Source organism: Acomys russatus, chromosome 24 (genome assembly GCF_903995435.1).
Source record: "Acomys russatus chromosome 24, mAcoRus1.1, whole genome shotgun sequence".
Taxonomy (NCBI): domain Eukaryota; kingdom Metazoa; phylum Chordata; class Mammalia; order Rodentia; family Muridae; genus Acomys; species Acomys russatus.
In genome coordinates, this window is record NC_067160.1 from 9,225,969 (window position 1) to 9,245,419 (window position 19,451).

The 19,451-nt window shown below is 45.6% G+C and overlaps 1 protein-coding gene across 5 annotated transcripts in view; it reads left to right on the forward strand.

The window, feature by feature from the left end:
- Positions 1 to 3,414, forward strand: part of Znf385b (zinc finger protein 385B) — a 291,955-nt gene extending 288,541 nt beyond the window's left edge. For all 5 annotated transcript variants that reach the window (XM_051166982.1, XM_051166983.1, XM_051166986.1 and 2 more), the window contains 3 exons: positions 144 to 322; positions 852 to 953; positions 3,131 to 3,414. In XM_051166982.1, coding sequence (XP_051022939.1) covers positions 144 to 322; positions 852 to 953; positions 3,131 to 3,346 — 497 coding nt within the window. In that variant the 3' untranslated portion in view covers positions 3,347 to 3,414. The remainder of the gene's footprint in view (positions 1 to 143; positions 323 to 851; positions 954 to 3,130) is intronic.
- The last annotated feature ends 16,037 nt before the right edge of the window (positions 3,415 to 19,451 follow it).

Here is a 19,451-nt window from a genome sequence, read left to right on the forward strand (position 1 = left end):
CAATGAAGTGCTGGGGATCAATCCCAGGTCTTCATGCCAGGCAAACACTCCACCCACTCGCCCCACCCCACCCAACCCCACCCCCCCCACACACACACATTTCTTAAATACCTACTTAATATAATATACCTCTTTCATTTTAGGATCTAAACACAAGACCATGGTTGAGGCTCGTAATGGAGCTGGTCCAATTAAGTCCTACCCAAGACCTGGGTCAAGATTAAAGATTCAGAATGGCAGTAAGGGCTCAGGACTACAGAACAAAACATTTCACTGCGAAATCTGTGATGTTCATGTTAACTCAGAAATACAACTCAAACAGGTAAGGCTGCCCAAATTAAACGTTCCTGTTGTGTTAGGTCATCCCTCGCCTGTCTACGGCTCCTTGTCTGTAAATGGTTCTCTGTGTGGTCAGAGTTAGATTTGCTATGCATCAGTCTGCAGCATGCAAGTGCTATGCACAAGAGAAGGTCATTACCCAATACCTGAGCCAGACATCCTACCTCTCAGCTTCCGGCCCAGTCTGTGCTAGAGGCAGACAGATGTGCACAAAAGTTACCGATGTATCTGCACCCAAGGGTCAGGTGAAGCTTATCTCCTGAACACTCACGGTGTGGTCAAGGAAGACAGGCTTGGTGGTGACCATGGCAACCCAGGGTGCATCGGATGAGACTGTAGAGAACATTCGAGGGGCAAGGGCATTGGACCGGAGGAAAAGAAAGTCCTCTCCTCAGGGGATCAGAAAGATTTTTACCCAGACCATCTTGGAAAGTAGGCATGGAGGAATCAGCCATTCCTGTCTAGGAAACAAACCTATCATAGAATCAGCTAACGGGCCATATTTCTTTCAGCACATTTCAAGCCGAAGGCATAAAGATCGCGTGGCAGGAAAACCACTGAAGCCAAAATACAGTCCTTACAACAAGCTCCAGAGGAGCCCAAGCATTTTAGCCGTAAGTTCCCTTTGTGCCCTGTTCTGTGGGGCAGCCTTGCTGGGTCGGATGGTGGTCCACACGAGAGCCTAGGGAAGGGTGGTCACCAGAGTCTGGGAATGATTAAGTTATTAATATTTATTTCGTTATTTATTACTCACGTAATTGGCTGGGCTGGGGATCTAACCCAGAAACACCTACCTCTTAAGTAAGAGTGCTGCCCATCAGCTAAAGGTTGTGAGTTCACAAGAGAGAGGTGCTTGGTCCATGGTACATGTGTGGGGGAGTTGGTTCTCTCCTTCGACCTTGTGGGTCCTGGGGGTAGAATTCTGGTTGTGAGGCCTGGCCACAGGTGTGAGTACCCACTGAGCCATGCACATCAGGGCAGGTGGAAGGGGCCCTTACCCGTGAGCCTTCCCTAACAGGTCCAGAACGGTAAGAATGAAGTGCTGAATTCCCCCTTCAAGGCACCTTGAAGAACTCTTCCTCAGAAGAGCAAAGGGTGCCTCTTTAAAAGCCAGTGTCTCAGCCAGGCGGTAGCGGTGCACACCTTTAATCCCAGCACTTGGGAGGCAGAGGCAGGCGGATCGCTGTGATTTCAAGGCCAGCCTGGTCTACAAAGCAAGTCCAGGACAGTCGAGGCTACACAGAGAAACCTTGTCTCAAACTACTCTCCCCCCTAAAAAAAAAAAAAAAAAAAAGCCAGTGTCTCGATGCTGCAGAGAAGACAAGTTAAAAGGCCTTGCTGCACTTGCATGGGACCCAACTTTGGTTCCCACCATTCAGGAGAAGCAGCTCCCAGCAGCTTCAGAAGACCTAACACTCCTTCTAACTATCAAAGGCATCTGCATACACATACACACACATACACACACACACACACACAACTACACATACACACACAAAACCACACATAAACACACACACAAAACTACACATAAACATACAAAACCACACATAAACACACACAACACATGCACACAGCCATGCACACACACATACACATATGCATACATACACAGGCATGCACACTCACACACAAAATTAAAATAATTCTTTTTTTTTTCTCTCTCTCTCTCTCTCTAAAGACCTATTGTCTTACTCTTTTGCTAAAACCTTGTCAGAGATGACCTTCTGTAAGACATGAAGAAAACTAAAGGCCTAGAAAAAGAACAAGTGATACCTGGGGAATTCTGGAAAGTTTCAGACTGTGGAACCATTTTTAAGGCAAAAGTCCATAAATTTAATATCTCCTCCTTTCCTGTTATGTGTTTATGTACACATGAAAACGTTTTTATTCACTGTCTGTTCACGTTGGTAATCAGCCCGTCCCACCCGAGCTGGATATATTCTCTTTCAGTCTCTTGCAAAACTACCTAGGGACGTCTGCAACGGGTATCATATAGGTACCCAGATGGATGGAGTCACAGTGTCTCTGGGGCTGAGCCTAACGTGGTGTTCAGGCTGAGGTGGAGGCAGCTGGAAGGGATCTTAGATTTCCTTCTAAGCTACCGGCGGAGGCTGCAAGCAGGTGGTACCAGCATTAAACCGTACAGTTCGTGCAGCCCCCTCTGATTGCAGAAGACAGGAGTTTAGGATTGATTTCTTCTTAGGAAGCATCCACCCTGGGATTCCTCTTAAATAGAGAAGGTTTCTAGCCAACTAACAGTCACTGTCAAGCACAGGATTTGATTTAGCTAGAATTTTTTTTCAGGGAATGGTCATCATGTGGACAGTACAGGAAGTGTAAATTGATTTTATTTTCTTAAGTCCTCATGGGTCCCTCATGTTCTACACCTCAATTACCTAACCTCAATAACAGTGGGTCTGAGAGGAGCAGGATGAAGAGTTACACTTCTCAAACCCAAAACTGAACATGTTGGATGCTGTGGTGCATCGAGAGGCCCAGACAAGTCCAGAGCCAGCGGAGACGGCGTACCTCTCTAGGCCACATGGTCTGAGTTTTGAGTTGAGCTGGTTGCCTAAGTGGGACCCTTCTACGTGTCTCTCCAGAGACCAAACCAGAGCTGAAGTGTCAAAGGTCAAGCCACACCTAGAGCCACTGAGCCCACTGACAACCTCATTTCATGAGTTCTCAAAGTCCTTGGCTCTGTATTGTTTTACTAGTGAAAATCTCTAGAATACTGTGACTTGTAAACAGTATTCTCACCCCTTCCCTGTTCTTGCCTCCTCTTTAGGCAAAGCTTGCATTCCAGAAAGATCTGATGAAGCCTCTGGCCCCGACTTTTCTGTCTTCGCCCCTGGCGGCCGCAGCCGTGTCCTCTGCGCTGTCCCTGCCACCTAGGCCATCGGCCTCCCTCTTCCAAGCCACAGCCATCCCTCCTGCACTGCTGAGGCCTGGCCATGGGCCCATCCGTGCCACACCTGCCTCCATCCTCTTTGCCCCTTACTAAACACTTGCAGCCCGCGACAGGCCAGGTCAGTGGGAAGGTATAGAAGAAAAACCCGAAGGATTCAGCAGTGTAAGTTCAGTGTGTGGCTATAAATACCCGACCCACCCACTTACAAAGTGTGGGCCACCACCCAGTCCCACCAACACCGACAAATGGAGGCCGGGCTCAAGGGCGCTGTCTCTTCCCGTTACCCGCCTCCATCCTACCCCCAGCTAATTGGTGTATCTGAGATACTTACATTTCTTGAAAATATATTGATCAGAAAAAAAAAAAGAAAGAAAGAAAACCGACCTGTGTATTCCCATGGGCTTGTTCTGGCTTAGAAACAAAATGGAGTCTCCTCCTGACAGACTTGAACAGTAGGCTCTTCCTCGGATGTCTGTAAATAACTCCAGAATCCAAGCGGGCGTATCCCAGCGTGGAACAAAAGTCCATCGCAAGTGCTTAATTTGTGGATACCATCTTCCCCATGGCTCATGGCGTTTTCTTTTTGGTGTACTAGTGTCCACGGGGATTGTGTACTGTTCTAGACCCGAGTACTGTTGTATCCCGTGTAGTGCTACATTGTAACTTGTCGAATAAAACCCTTGTCACTTTTTGTCATTGCTGTATAACTGTTAGGAAGCAAAGTAGCTTTGAAATTTGTTCTCTTAAAGAGAACAAAAGATAATGTATTTTCTTTATTTCATGGTTTATTTGGAGATATTTAAACAAAATAGAAAGCCATATAACATAGCTATAATTACTACCTGTTTGCTGTTTGTGTTCTAACTTATTTTTGTAGCATCCTCACTGGTTTGAGTTGCTAAGCAAATGTATACAAAAGCAAAGAGAGCTTCCTAAACTGCACATTTTTGAACCTTCTGTGCATCTGCAAGAAGACAATGAATCCGCGTATTTCTACAAAATATCTTCACTTTGAACTTTCGTTTTTCATTTGTAACAATGCTACATAACTCTGTGGCTCCCTGATGCAATAATGTACAGAAGATATATAATTTATAATCAAACAGTCTGTCTTTCTGTTCAGTGACTACGTCACAGGTCACGTGACCATGCTCCCCCTTTCACGGTACCCCTTCCCCCCTCCCAAAGCAAACTGATGCTGAAGAAGACTGGAATGTTTGTGATATCAGGGGCAAGAGGTATCATAAAACAACAACATAGAGTGAGCTCTTTTAGAGGGCCTATATCTGCAATCTGTAAATGGTAAAATGTCTGTGTATTTTTTTAAATGTACCTTTTCAATAAAAAGTATTAAAAAAAAAAATAACCCACTGATGCTCTCTGCGGTGTTTTCTCTGGAGACTCCTGTAATTTCGCATCACCTGATGAGAGATGTCTAACAGGTAGGATGTCTCTTACGTATCTCACACTTTTGCATATATACTTGATTGTCATGTTTTTTCATTGCTGTTCACAGCATCTGCGTGAGTGCAGACTTTCCACCATTTTTCCCCAACTCTCTCAGAAGCTGCGCCAAAGTTGTAATGTTGCCCAAAATAGAAGCGGCCTGCTAAAACCCTGTGATTTTGACTTCTTAAAACTTTGTGCAGGTCCTCTAAGTCTTTTATCCCTGTCAGTGGCATTTATGGTGGCTTATGTTTTATGCCCTTCCCTTGCCCCTCCCTCCAGTCAGGACATCCCATTTTATCATTTTTTCAGCACAGTATTTAATGTGCCCCTGTTTATACTGAACTAAAACTTTGTAGCCTCAGATAACAACCAGTTTATTACACCAGGATTTCACAGGCTGATAATTCCAGAGGGGATTTGCCTGGGCTGTACATCTCTTCCCTGAGGTATCGTCAGCGTTCCCTTGGTCATGTTCTGGGTTGGAAGGCTCAGATAGCTTCACTGGCTTGTTCACCCTGTGGAAATGACTAGCTTGGACTCTACTGAAACAGTCTACCAGAGTATGTATGCATGTCCCCCCTTCTCCCCCACCCCACCTTTCCAGTTGAATCTGATACCTACAAGGTGAATTTTAAGAGACCTGGCTAAGGATTAAAGGCTTCTTTATGAATTAGTCCAGAGAGTATTAGCATGCTGCTTATGCCTCAGTCTCCTGATCAAAAAAGACTAAACCCATCCAGATTGAAAGGAAGACTAAAACTTCAGTTTTTAAATATAAAAAAAAAAAGAACAAAGAACATGCAACCATCTTTAATCTATCACACTGTTGTAGAATATGGAGGGAAAATGGTTAAAGAAAGATTATAGATCCTCTCTATCTTCAGACCCTGAGCCCAAACCTTGTTATTCTTTAAAATGGAGGCTTGGGTTGGAGTGGGAAGCAAAGTCAGCTGATGGCAGCATCCCTGTGATGGATGCTCAGTAAGTGAGGCCAATGGCTTCTTCCATGAAAGAGCTCGTCCAACTGTCAAAAAGATGCTTGGCCTTACATCGTATGCTTACAAACAGGTTACTTTTAAAGTGTAATAGATGTCTCGTTTGACTTTCAGAGTTTGGATTTTGTTTTTGTTTTACTGTAAACCGTTTGAATTCTATCTAGCACTCATCAAACCTGTATGGCTTGACCTGGAGGCTGGGTTGATAGATGCCACACTCTCTGAAGGAATTCTGGTTCCATTTGACCCTTCAGAGAACTTCTTATGCTTTTATTTTCCTGCACTTCCGTGGCAGTTATACTTGATTTTCCTTGCCTTCTCCTATGTCTTGTTGAAGCGTATCGCAACCCTCAGAAATTTTCAGATGTCAGTATTTAAATAGACCTAGAAACTTATTGATTAGATTTAGAGTTGAGAGTTTTAAATCACCCAGAGGAGGAAGCACAAAAGAATAGCAATTCATTAGAATTCATGCCTCCAAAAGAGGCCGTGAGTGGCTTCGGGCTATGATTTATGAAGCACTATTAAGGGGGCCACATCTCATCATCTGCCCCGATACTGAAGTGTCAGACTTGGGCAGCCCCGGGAGAATACACGCATTTGAACTAATGCCTCCTCATATGTCATTTCTAAAGGGAAAAGATGACTACTGAACTCTGCCAACTATGCAAGTTTAAAACAAAACAAAACACGCGCTGCAGGGTACTTGAGAGGCTATGGCAAGAGAATCAAAGGTGCAAGATAGTTCAAAGTCACATGCCGCTTCAGAGTCCCAGGCGGCCTGAACTACAGGTGACCCTGCCTCAAAAGACAGAACAAACCAAAAACACCCTGCTCCCTCTGACCTAGTCCAACTACAACTGGTCTGCTAAAGGGTAGCCTGATAAAATATAAAATACTTAGGTAAATATTAGTTTAAAATAAGATACAAATAAAGCTAGTATAGAGTATCTACTTTAGTGTATAATTTCATATGCTGTTGCATACAGTGTGTTTATGTCCCATAAATAGGTTTATATTATTTGGGGCATCTACCTACTGAAAGATTACCTGGTATGTATCTGAAACCCCAGCTCATGTGGGCATCCCACGCGTTCTACTTCTCACAGCCTTTCTCTCAGGAGCATCCCTTCTCACCACAAGTGCTATGGTGCTTCAGGCGAGAAGGCCCTCCTAGGTATTTAAAAACTCAATGGTGAGTTTTCATAAAGCACATTGTGGAATATATTTGCAAACTGACAGAAGAAGCCACCAGCATTAAGTAAGTGACCAGTGCATAGGAACAACATGGGAGGAAACATAGATACGCATGCCTTCTACTTTAACCTACACTGATAATCAATTTGACAGTCTAAGTAAGAGAAGAAGAAAACGCAAAATATTAATTGACATTTTGAATCAAACACATCACCTTGATTCTCCCCTTTTTTCATCTTAAGAGAATTCTTATTTCCCCAGGACAAACTAGACATAGCTATGCAGAATCTTTCTCTCAGGAAGTGTTTTACTTAATGTGTCCAGACAAAGAACAAAGGAAAGGCAACGGTTTGCTGTATGCTCAGATTCACAAAGGAGTCAAAAGAATCGCTGAAGAGATTGTGTTTGTAAGAAGCAGGCACCCACTGGATGTAGAATCCTGAGGAACGGGGCTGGCCAGGATTTCTGAGAACTAGGTGTGGTAAACATCACGACATGTGCCCTACATAAGCAATGCTGTTCAGGAAATACCCCGGAGGCCATCCCCTCACCTCTCTGGACCTGCTTCCGGTTTCCTGTCTTCATTGGAAAGCAATAGTCTCAGGTACCTCAGTGGGTGAGTTGTGTACTGCAGGAGCTGGCTCCACAAGGGATGCTCCTCTTGTCTGCTTCCTCCAAGTAATTGGCTCCATCAGGAAATGCACCAGGACCATGACTGTGCAGGTTCTTGGCCATGGAGTGTGACAGGGGAATCGCCCTCGTTTCTTTGGCTGAAGTTTCTAAGGCCAGAATGACAATATAATGTTGTTCTTCACCCTGCTAAGTGCCCAACGTGTGTCAAACCATGGGTTGTCGGGCTGAATTCCTCCTGTGGGTGCAGTGGGAGTGCCCTTGTGTCACTCACTGTCTACAGTTGAAGAAGTCGCTTTTAACACGACTGGACAAGTAAGTCCAGTAAGCACCTGCTCTTCATTATTTATGTAGTGAGATGGCAAAATGGGATAAAAGAGAGTTTTATCTACCAACAGTATAGAATCTTTATGAGACCTAAATTCAAATTCTGGTCACACCGTGCACATATTAGGTCTATGATTTTAAATCACAAAGAGGTCTTATGTCATTTTCCTAAAGCCTGTTTTTTTGTCTCACATAACCATGTGCTATTCAAACAAGATGGCTATAATGAACAAATAAAATTAAGAGGGGAAAATGCTTTCATGAATTAATAATATACTTTATAAATTTTCATTATGAGTAAAATCGAATTTTCTCTATTTCTAAATTGTTAAGGTTTTTCTCATGTTTTGTGTCTTTAGTGATGACTCGGACTCAGAGAAAAATACAGCAGTAATGGAAACAGCAGATTCATTAGTTGTCATTTTTATGCTCCTATTCTCAAAGGTGTAATTCAAATAGAGTTAACACTAGGTGGTAAATCAATATATCATGGGTAGCTTCTTAGAAAAAAAAGGGGGAGTTAGGTTTATTATACCAGGATTCTGCATACTGTTTTCATTTTGCCTTTTGAAAAAGGGTCTCACTATCAGGCTTAGGCTCACCTCAAATTTGTCTCATTCTGCCTCATTCCTAACAGGAGTGCTGAGGAGAGCAACCTTGAGGTTTGGGGTCTGAGGAGGTCCACATGCAAATAACCAGATGCTTTTCAGTAATCCAGAAGGATTTGGAATGCCCTGGGAATCTATTTGGTTTTGGCCCCTTTGCAAGCAAAACCCTGCCCATAAGCCCTAGTTTAAAAGTAACAGAGAAAGCCAGGGAAAGTTTCCAATGGGGATGAAGACCTCATGAGTCATAAATGGAGAAAGCAGATTTTCTCTAAGAACTCAAGTAAGGGGATGTGATTTGGGCCTTTACAGACCTAGGCCCATCCTTCTGGCACAACTCTGGAAACATAGCCCTCTGAGTATGACTTTTAAGACAAGATCTTTTAAACTTATTTATAATTATTGCACATGAATAAAAGCATGATTTTTTATATAGAATCAATGTTATGATAATTCATAACTAAAAACATTATAAGTGGTTTGTATGTATACTTATGAGAAGGAAAAAAAGGTTAAAAAAGTCAAAATCCCAACTAAATTTTAGTCCAAGAACTATATTCACTTGGCCTAAGACCTTGAGCAGATTTAAATTCAGTATCTTTTCTATTAAATGTAATGAAAATCCTTTTCCTGAATATATCAAAATGTATTATGGGGCTCAGAAAGAACAACTAAGTGAGTACTTAGCGAGTGTTCAGCAGTCCTATTACTGGCGTGTCAGACACTGCACATGTCTGAGAAACAGATGAGGCACATGGAAGCTAACTACTACAGATTTGTCCCAGGTGGCTCCAGGCCCCTCCGGCTCTCCCGTGACTGCCATTTGCTATCAGAGCACTGGACTCTGAAGCCAGACCCTGGGAGCCATTTGTAGCAACATAGAGATGCTAAGCTACTTACCAAGCTTCCTGATGAGACCTGGTGTCTGGGCCATAAAAACTGGAAGGTAGATGGGAAAGAGCTTTCTATCGTAGTCCCATTCAACAGTCACTGAATGCCAGCCGCTCGTGGGACAGGAAATGGTCAAGAAGGACAGTTTCAGATCCTGGAAATAGGGCAGGAGGCAGAAGAGTGCAGGAAATGCTGTGAAGGCAGACACAGGTAAAGGTCTCAGCGGTTCTCAGCCTGTGGGTGGCAGCCCACTCCACAGGGGTCACATATCAGATAGGTCCATTACGATTCATGACAGCAAAACTACAGATAGGAAGTAGCAGGGAAAACAATGTTATGGTTGGGGGCCATCACAACATGAGGAACTGTCCTTAAAGGGTGACAGCATTAGGGACGTTGAGAACCACTACCTTAAAGGAAGAACAAACGCAAGACAAGCCCAACGGGTAGGGATGGCACAGTGTGGGGTGGCCAGGTACCTGTATAGAAAACAAGGCGGCTCGGCGGCAAGAAGAAACAGTAGCATCACAAACAGTAAGGATGGCCTGGAGGATAAACTAGTGAGGGTGCTGGTTCATAGCGAATCAGAGATGAAAATGAAGGCTAGAAGGAGCCAAGGGAAAGCTCACAGGGCACTGGGAAGAGCCGCATGCAGCCATCGGGGCTACCTGCTGGAGCTTGTAGGGATAGGGTGGACTTTGTGCCTAGGGAGAGCATCCTGGTAAAAATGGCTGCATGACACCCTTTTATCAGACTAGAGATAGTGCCAAGGCAGAAGGATGGCCCGGCCTAGGATCACAGCTACAAGAGCAATAAAGCGATTTGGACAACAAAGACCACCATTGAGGAGCCAAGTTGCTGTGGCACCGTCAGTTGCTCTAGTCTTTGAGAATCTACTGGACGAAGAGTCCTGGGGCCTGCTACAAGGAAGAGCCTCAATTCCCAGAGTTCACCTCTTCTGACCCAATGCATTCACCATGGTACCTTGTCCCAATAAATCCTCATAAGTGCATGTATATGCCAGATATATAGTTAATCATGGTTATCTGAATCTTTAGTAGTCCCAGGTCATAGTGTCCTGAACTCTGGTGTCAAATAACAAAGCAGTCATTTCTCTTTGTTTCTATGAATAGCGAAACCAGAGACGCAAGACTATGAAAAATGTGGGTAAAGCTGGACAGAGTGGAGCTTCTGGAGCGGCCAGAAGGTACTCAGGGATAGCTCCAGTTTTGCTTTGTTTTTCCCCTTAGACATTGTTTCTGTGCATAGCCTTGGCTGTCCTGGACTTGCTTTGTGAACCAGGCTGGCCTTGAACTCACAGAGATCTGCCTGCTTCTGCCTCCGGAAGCACTGGGATTAAAGGTGTGCGCCACCATGCCCTGCTGAGCTGCGGTCATTCTAATTCTCCTTTAATGTCTGTTTCAGCTGCTCAACAACATTTTTTCCCTTTCTTGGCTTCAGGTGCTCCATAGTATATGTGGGTGAAGGATGTCACAGACATTATTTCTAGAACTGTGTCCTGAATCACTCTCCTAATATAAGAACAAACAAACAAACAAACAAGCATCTGGCCCTGAAGCTGTAACTAAGATCTTCAAAGAAAACAAAGCCAGGTACTGGTAAAGTGGGTTCATTTTTTTTTTTAATATGTATTTTCCTGTTTGTTTTAACAAAAAATGACTGTTTTGATTTGCTTTGATGTGAACTGGTTTGCAGAAATGAGTTTAATCTCATCTCTCAACGTGCTTAGAATTAAAAAAACAAAAACAAAAACAAAAACAAAAAACAAAAGCCACATCTTACTGTCAGCTCAGCTGAGTCAGAATTTCAGAGGTGAAGCTGACACGGACACAAAGACAAATGTCACTTCCTCGGGTGTCTCTGAACAGACAATAGCCATCAAAAGAACCAACAGCCTCCAATTCCGTAGAGGTGAGGAGGAACCCAAAGGTGACAGCAAGGAGAGTTAGAAGTGAAAAGCATGCTATGTGAGGGCAGACTGCGTCTCCCAGGCTAATGGGGGTGTGGAGCGGGGTAAAGCAGCTTCCTAGGTGTGTGAGCAGCAGGAGGAGGAGATGATCTGGAGAAATGGGTCTCGCTTTTCTCCTTTGGGTCCTCTAGTTCCCCCCACATGCGGTGCTCTAGACCATGTGTGCTGACAGCCCCTACAGCCAGGAGAAGAACCTTGTCATTTATTACCAAACCTTTGGTAGAAGATGACAAACTCTAGAAGTCAATATCCTAAAATTATCTAAATATAAAATTCCCCAGGTGACACAGAACAATATGATCAACACCTGATGCTGGAACAATTTTTAAAAATTATTTTCATGCCTCAACATCTGTGGGCATATAATTGTTCCCCAAAAACCACTATACAGAGTTGGCAACTGTTGAATTCAGGCTGATGGCTTCTAGGTTACATATTGGTATTTAAGTACATTATGGGACTTTACCACATGGCTATCCGAAGTCATAACAGTCAAAACCTGTTTTGACTCCTGACACAAGTTTTCTCACTGTCAGTCTCTGTGGCATTCTACCAAACATTCCACTCACTGCCCTGCAAAGTGCAGACCTCTTTAACCAGTGGTTCTCAAACATGGCTTAAAACAGACTCAGGGCATCTCCTAAAGACACCTGTGCCTCGACTGGTTTAACTCATCATGGTTGGCACATGTGAGCATGTAGCTCACTTGGTGCTCAGCATGCAGTGAGGCCTTGAGTTCAACTCCCAGCCCTCCAAAACTTAAAACGGTGGACCTTGAGCACAAATAGGCTGCAGATTTCCCCCTGGTATGTTTTAAAGCCAGGCTGTTGATACTGAGACAGTGGGGTTTTTCAGAGCAACTTCAGCTGGTCACCTCAGTTGAACATAATTCAGAGTGCTAGGGTCCCAGACAAATTAACAGATTCCAAATCAACTCGGGGCTGCTTGGTAGCTTCCAGGTTTTCTGTATCTTGAATCCAAAGGATGAAATTCCAAGGACAAAGGGAAAGTGAGCTTAGAAGAGAGTTTTACTACAGGACTGCAAGTTGACTTAAGAGAAGATGGGGTGCCACCAAGCCCAGAAACTTTTTTGCCCTGACCAGCAGGGGTTCGTCTAAAGCTCGGGAGGAGAATCACCTGAATGAGGGACAGAACACAAGACACAAAGAAGGAGAGCAAGTCTGAATGTTGATCAGGCTCTCAAAGTTTTATTTTTCAGGCAGCAGTTTTTATAAGGCAGGAGACAGGGAAGCATATTGCTATGGCAACCCAGCTGCAGGCTATCTCAAGACACGGGGAATTTCAGGCAGGGTCATAATGTTCTGCCACACAGGGTATCTTGCTCTATTTTTATCTATCTTTAGTCTAACTGCTGAACCACAACAGGGTCAGCTGATTTCTGGTAAAAGGCAAGCTCTGGGAGAAGCAGAAACAAGGTGCAGGCTTGGACAAGATGGCGAGACCCTGGCCGTATAGCCCATGGCCCCCAGCACTTTTTATAAGATGCATGGCAGAAACTGGGGCATGGACACAGGGAGTGAGTTGGCTCATCCAGTTGGCCCATGCATGAGCCGTCCAGGTACCGCTGGCTATGATCGCATCCTCATGTGTACTTTCCAAGGCGAAGCCTTCATTTAGGGAGGGAGAGAACAAAGCTGCCTTCTCTACCAGCCTCTGGCAAGGACAGAGCTGCCCACAGAACCAAGGACACTCTCAGCTTCTAGCCAAGGACAGGAGTTAAAACGTTTGGGGTCCTTACCCTTAAATTTGCCTGTCTGGGTCGGTTTTTTATTATTATGAGAAGGCTACTGGAGCCTTGCAGGCTGAGCCCCTTCAAAGAGCTTTTCTGCTCTATGGGTGCTAGTTTCTGACAGATTCTCCAGTCGCCCCATGCTCCAGGCATGTGACCAACAGACCAGCATTGCCCGCAGTTCAGCTCTCGGGTTTGAGAGAGACACCAAGTCACATCATTGTTTTAGGTGGATGAAGAGGTCTTTAGTAGCATCAGCTGTACAGAGGTATGAAGGAGGGAGACGGCGGGGGATGGGGGGAGGGAAATGCAGGGTCGTGGGTGGGTTCCGGAAAGAGTTGACACAAAAGTTACTCTTCAAATGTGAGCCTTCTTAGGGGACAGGGCCTTGAGACTCCAGGAGCCATGCTCGGACCTTGAGAAGGAAGAGCACTAAAAAGGAACAGTACTGTTCTATCAGAGAGAACTCGGTGGATGCCCCTTCCCCCCCTCCCCCCCCCCACACACACCCTGCCCCAATAGGAAGGAGAGGCTTCCCTGTAAAACTTGGAAAGGAGCTTTGTTAAAGAGACAGCGCCCACGGACAGAATGACAAAGGAGGCTTGAACCTTCAGGGAAATCCCAGGAGCAAAGCGTGTGTTGGGGAGATGCATGCCATGTGATTTAGTTCAACACAGCCTCCATACCAAGAGGGATGAAGTACCAGGTCAGACAGTAAATTAGAAGCTGTAAAACCCCAGCACAGCTTTCCTAGAGAGAGATACAAGAGTTTTAGGGAGTGGTAGGGAGCAGGGAGAGTTGGCCTGATTTCTTCAGGTTGTGACAGCGGTCCTCAGCAGTCCTGTCTGAATGACCTGCACCTGAGAGGAACAGGCCTGTCTATCCTCTAACAACTTAGTCTGGAGCCCGCGTGGCACAGCAAAGGCAAACTTAGGAAGTTTCCTGATGGGGGAGGGGAATTCACACAGGAAGTAAGGAAGTAAGCTTGGTTAATGTGTGATCCACTTTACCTGTCTGAGGAAGGGAAGCAAGGCACACGGGTGGGTGGCAGGTGGGTGCTGTGGGGCTGAGTGTAGTCCAGCCTTCTCTGCTTATGGTCTGGTTCCTTAGAAGGGCCTGGGTTCTCCAGCAGACACTGATCTTCAGACAAAAGTATAGCCGCATGAAGATTAGGCTCTCTGTCCCTATACCTTCATTGTGATGAAAGTATGGCCCCAAGCACTTAATAAATAACAATAATAAATGATGCTAAACAGTCATGCATGCTTCCGAGCCATCACATTACTCAACAGTCTCTAGCAGGTTATAAACGACCCTTCTCTGAGTGTGAATTCCGCCAGCTTCTGTGCGGCAATGTCATCACATTTCCTTTCTGAGACCTCCAGTCATTATCATCAGATTCCACACAGAGCCGAGGGCAGCAGTGACACTTAAGAAAGGAGAATGGAGCTGGGGGGGGGGGGGGAGGTCGACAAACTACCCCTCCTTTCTTACTCCTTCTTTTAAATTTTGTTCATCAGCTAAGTAATTAATATCTTGCCTCCGACGTATGTCAGAGAACTATATGCTGACTCCCTTTTCCGCATCTGGTATTTTTAAAAAACAGATCTGGAGACAAGCATCACACAGGGCCTCACTAGGAACCCATCGAACAGACTCCATGGTCATAAAGGTTGTGACCAAATTTGCCCCTGAAGACACAAGCCAAGAGGAAACAAACGAAAGAACCCTGCAGGTGTTTTCATCTTCTCACACCCAGGAGCCAAGGCCATCTGTGAGTGGCCCCCTGTGGGGGAGGGGAGCAAGTTTTAAGCCAGGAAAGCCCCTGTGAAGTGCCCAGGTGCCTTTGTAGGCTGATCTGCTGTGGGGAGGCTCCACAGAACCTGCAGCTGGGGGCTGGGGGCGCTGGCTAGCCAGAGGCTGAGGCACTGAGATGCCCATCCGCCCGTGCCCCCATGTGTCCCTGCTCAGTGCTAAATGCTGATTTTGCACAATCTGCTACGTCCACTGTTTGCAGAATTAGGTAACATAGGTAAAAGCAAATGCAGGCAGTAGTGGCGTTAAGTTATTTAGGCGAAGCTGGGACTCGATAATTTAGACTTAAGTCAAATCCTTAGGGTAAGACCAGCAAGGCATTTAGAAAGACTGGAAGCCATTTTCACCCAGCAGGATATGGCCGTGGCTTGCTTTGCAAGGCCCCTCCTGCCCGGAGACCTGCTTTCCCACACAGCCCCCTCCTGAGGACAGCTCAGTCAATAAAGGGACCAGTCTGGAACAGTCACAAATGTTTGGCTCTAATAGAAAACCAGCGTGAAAGCTTGATCCAGCCTGTGCCAGATGCAGCGCGGGGTTTCCTACCCTTCTCCTGAGAGCAGATGGGAACCCTGGCAACCAAAGGAGCCAGAGGAAGAAGCAAGCCTGTGGGTTTTCAGCCCCTACAAGTAAAGGGGGAGCAGTTTCCTGCTGTTCCCAAAGATGTTTGAAGTGAAATGGGGTGTTCTAGGAGACACAGGTAAACAGGCAATTTAATTAGCCAAACTGCTCTGGAGCAAGAATTAGAAAAAAGCAGAACCTAGGAGCAATCAATAAAAGGGAGGTCCAAGGTGCCTTCGGCAGAGAATCCTTCCTGAATTTCAATGGGGTGGGGATGGGGCACTCTCCTTCACTGTCCCTCATTGGGAAGTGGTCTTCCCAGTCCAGGCTCTTCCCAGACTTCACACCAATGGCTACCTATCCCCTAAAGTTCATTTTCAGAGGGCTTGTGGAATGCTGTGTCTGAATCCCAAGACCTCACTACCTCAATTTCCTTTGCCTTACACAAGTGGCTTCCACAACTAAGTAAATTCCTGCAGCCTCGAATGTGGATCATGAAGATGAAATGGCACATCTTATTTGGTTATTTTACCTGCTCCCAGGCGATGCAGATAGGCAATAAAATTAATTAAATCAACACTCTCCATTACCACTTCTACTATCCCCCCCGCCCAAGAAGTTGTCATTCTCTCTAAGAAAAAGAATTTGTTTTCCCCAAGGCTGCTTTAAAATGGTAATACAACCTCTGCTACAAATGCAGGCAGACTAGCAGTAAGATGTGCAAACTTGCACTTTTCTCTTATTAAACTCCAGTAGCAAGGGTGTCTCTTGAAGCCATGGTCTTCTCCGGGGCTCAGGTGTACTGAGTCTATTTGTTGAACCTGTGGAGGAGGAGTGGCTTTGCAAGGCAGAGCATATGGGCTTCTCTCTCATTCACTCCTGTTCCAAAACCCAGAGGCCTACAGAGCTCCCAGCCAGTGAGAAGTGCTGAAGTCAGGGGTCCTCGTCTTGAGGAGAAAGCCTAGGAGGAAGGATAGGGTAGAGGTGGTTCCTTAAGAACTCACTGAAGTTTGGGTTTCTTGCTGCAGAAAAACGTCCGTAGCCTATGTAGCATCTCCTTTCTTAGACATGCCAGGTACATCCTCGAGAAGCCATCTGTAGGTCACCAGCTAAGGTGCAAAGAAGCACTTCCAGACTGAAAATAATATAGCAAAGCCTGGATACGAGGCTGGCCCCATGGAAGGAAGAGGGCACTGTTCTCAATTCTGTAACACCCTAGATGTCCCATGTCCCTTCCCTATATCTGGACCTCATTTCAACAGGTAAACTTTAGTTTCACACGATCCAGGCCAGGCACTTGCAGAGAGCCATCAGCACAGCACTGGGTAGAAGCGGTGCCCTGGAGGCGGACCACAAAAGAAAGACCTGTGGGAAAGCCTGTCAAAAGCCTGGGAGCTGGAGGACCGAACCAGTGAAGATGTCACCCCACCTAAAACTGTGAGTACAAATGCGGCAGTGATCTCGTGTGATGTTGTAAGGTTTTTTTTGTTTTTTGTTTTTTGTTTTTTTTTGTTTTTTTTTTTTGGTTTGGTTTTTTTTTTTGTTTTGTTTTGTTTCTTTGTTTCTTTGTTTTCCCCCTCTGGGCATAACATGATGCCATTTTGGACTTTCCCTCTAGTATCCATGGCAACCAGAACAGAACAACACAGTGGTAGCCAGGTCTGTGGTAATGGTATAAAGCTATTCACACTCCCAAGGAGAGTCAGGAAAACCTCACCTGAGATTCTTGCTACTGTTCCTCCAACCCTCCTCCCACTGTGAGTGATCTTGGGAGATGCTAGAGTGTACAGGAAGTGGGAGGTTAATTGAAAGTGAGACTGCATAATGCAGCTTCCACAAGGTCATCATCCATGATGGGGCAGGACTTTGTATTGATGCCTCTGTTTGGGTGGCCCCAACATTCCTGTATGTAACCCTTCACTTGTGCTCTGTAAGAAAGCCAAAGAAAATGCACTGGTCTCAGCAAGTTGAGCTTTGGTGAAGTGTCCCTTTGCGGTAAACAGATAGTTTGTTTGCTCTCTGGAAAAGTCAAAGCAGTATACAGCCTTCCTTACAGGTCAATGAGGCACAGCGCTGCTTAGATTAGAGCTAGTAACTGTTCGGTGGTGTTGAGGTCAGACTATCTCCTGCACTAAGTCCACATTTTATAAAACTGATTTTTGAGGCTATCCGACGCCCTAGGAGACTCCATTGCACAGGCAGTTTTGAAACCATGCCCACACCAGGAACCAACCATCCAATAGAGATGGATGAATGACCTATTTCTGGAAGTAGAAGAGGAGCCTCCTTTCTTTGGTTTCTTGGAGTAAGCTAAGACAGTAGGAGCACATGGCCATATTCAAATCATGTAAGGAAACCAGGCCCAAGAACTCATCAGACACACAAGACCAGAGTGCAACCTTCTTACCTGACCCCTATGAAGTGGTGAACACCCAACACTGCCACGGCATGGCCCATTTGATATGTGGTGTGTGTGTGTGTGTGTGTGTGTGTGTGTGTGTGTGTGTGTGTGTGTGTGTGTGTGTGAAGGACCTAGGACTCTCAGGCTGTCCCTGAAGCCTCAGCTCAGTCCCCCACTGTTGGTGTAACCTACTCACTACCTGTCCATCCACCCATTCACCCCTCCAAATCTGACCTTCCATTTCCTGCTCTCAGACCCTCACTTGATGAGTTCTACCTGGCATGTGGAACTTTGCTCTCACACCTGCTGCCAGTAGCTCCCTCTCAGCAGTGGTCTGACTGGTCATCAGTGCCCACAGGTGAGATCTCTTGAGCCCTGCTACAACCTCTTCAACTTCTATTGTTACGTAAAACACACTCTGTGTGTGTCTGTGTGTGTGTGTGTGTGTGTGTGTGTGTGTGTGTGTGTGTGTGTGTGTGTGTTATCAGAGTTAGTATTAGTAATTAAGATCGGAATGAAAGAACCAGCCCGGGCCAGAATTCTAAGGTAGGTAGAGATATGCCAAAGTTCTGTGTCTACGGCTGCAGATTCTTGTGAGCTTACTGCTATTCAATAAGTTCTTGACATTGTGGAAAGAAACCAGTGGACATGATCATCCCTGTTTCTGGCACAGCCTTCTCAGAGCAGAGAAGTCATGGCTGATGAGAGAGCTATCAACACGGGCCCCAGTGCAGCCGACAGGAAGGCATGAGTCTGGGGGACGAGAAGATGTGTTTCTGCTTTTTTAACATTTTCAGAGCAGGTGGATGCTCTAGGATGGTAGATGGCTCTGCTCCAAGGACAACTTGAACATGGGGCATTGGGACTTAGCCTGGCCCCAACTCAAAACTGCAGAGATGGCAAGGACCGTTTGTTTGCACAGTCTGGCTCCTCCCGCGGCTAAGTGGGGATTGGAGCTTTAGGTCTCTCTTGTCTTGGGTTTGCCTCTCCCTCACCTGTGTATCTCACACAACGCACAGCGGAGGCATGTGAGCTGCAAGGGTGGGAGCACTGCCATGACCTCACAGTTAGCATCGCCATGCAAAGCTTCAGTTTAACCAAAGGGGCAGGACCATTTCTAGAGTATATAAGGAACCCTGCAGTCCAGCGTTCCCAAGGGAACTCTTTCAAGTGTCTTTTCTTTTTAGACACAGTGGTTAAAATCAACAATGGCGACACCCTTGGGGTTGCTTCTCTCAAGGCATCTCTCAGAAGGCAGTGCAGGCTGGGTAGGTAACAGGCAGTTAATGTGGGACCCTAATCGGAAAAGATGGGGTGATGGGAGGCAGCAAAGATACATACAGATGCTTGCCCAAGCCCATGTGTGAGAAAATCACACTCATCTACTGAATTTTTTAAAATAAATGTACCACAAAATGCAGAGAATTGCTACCATTTACTTCTAGGTTCATTTTTGTAGCTTCTGTTCCAGGTTACCAGCATTGTCTGTATGAAGATACTGGCAAGAGTTTGTAGGGAGGGGTATTGGAAGGGCACTGATCAGATTAATGTTTGTAATTAAAGACTACCCCCAATCCAAACTGCCACCAT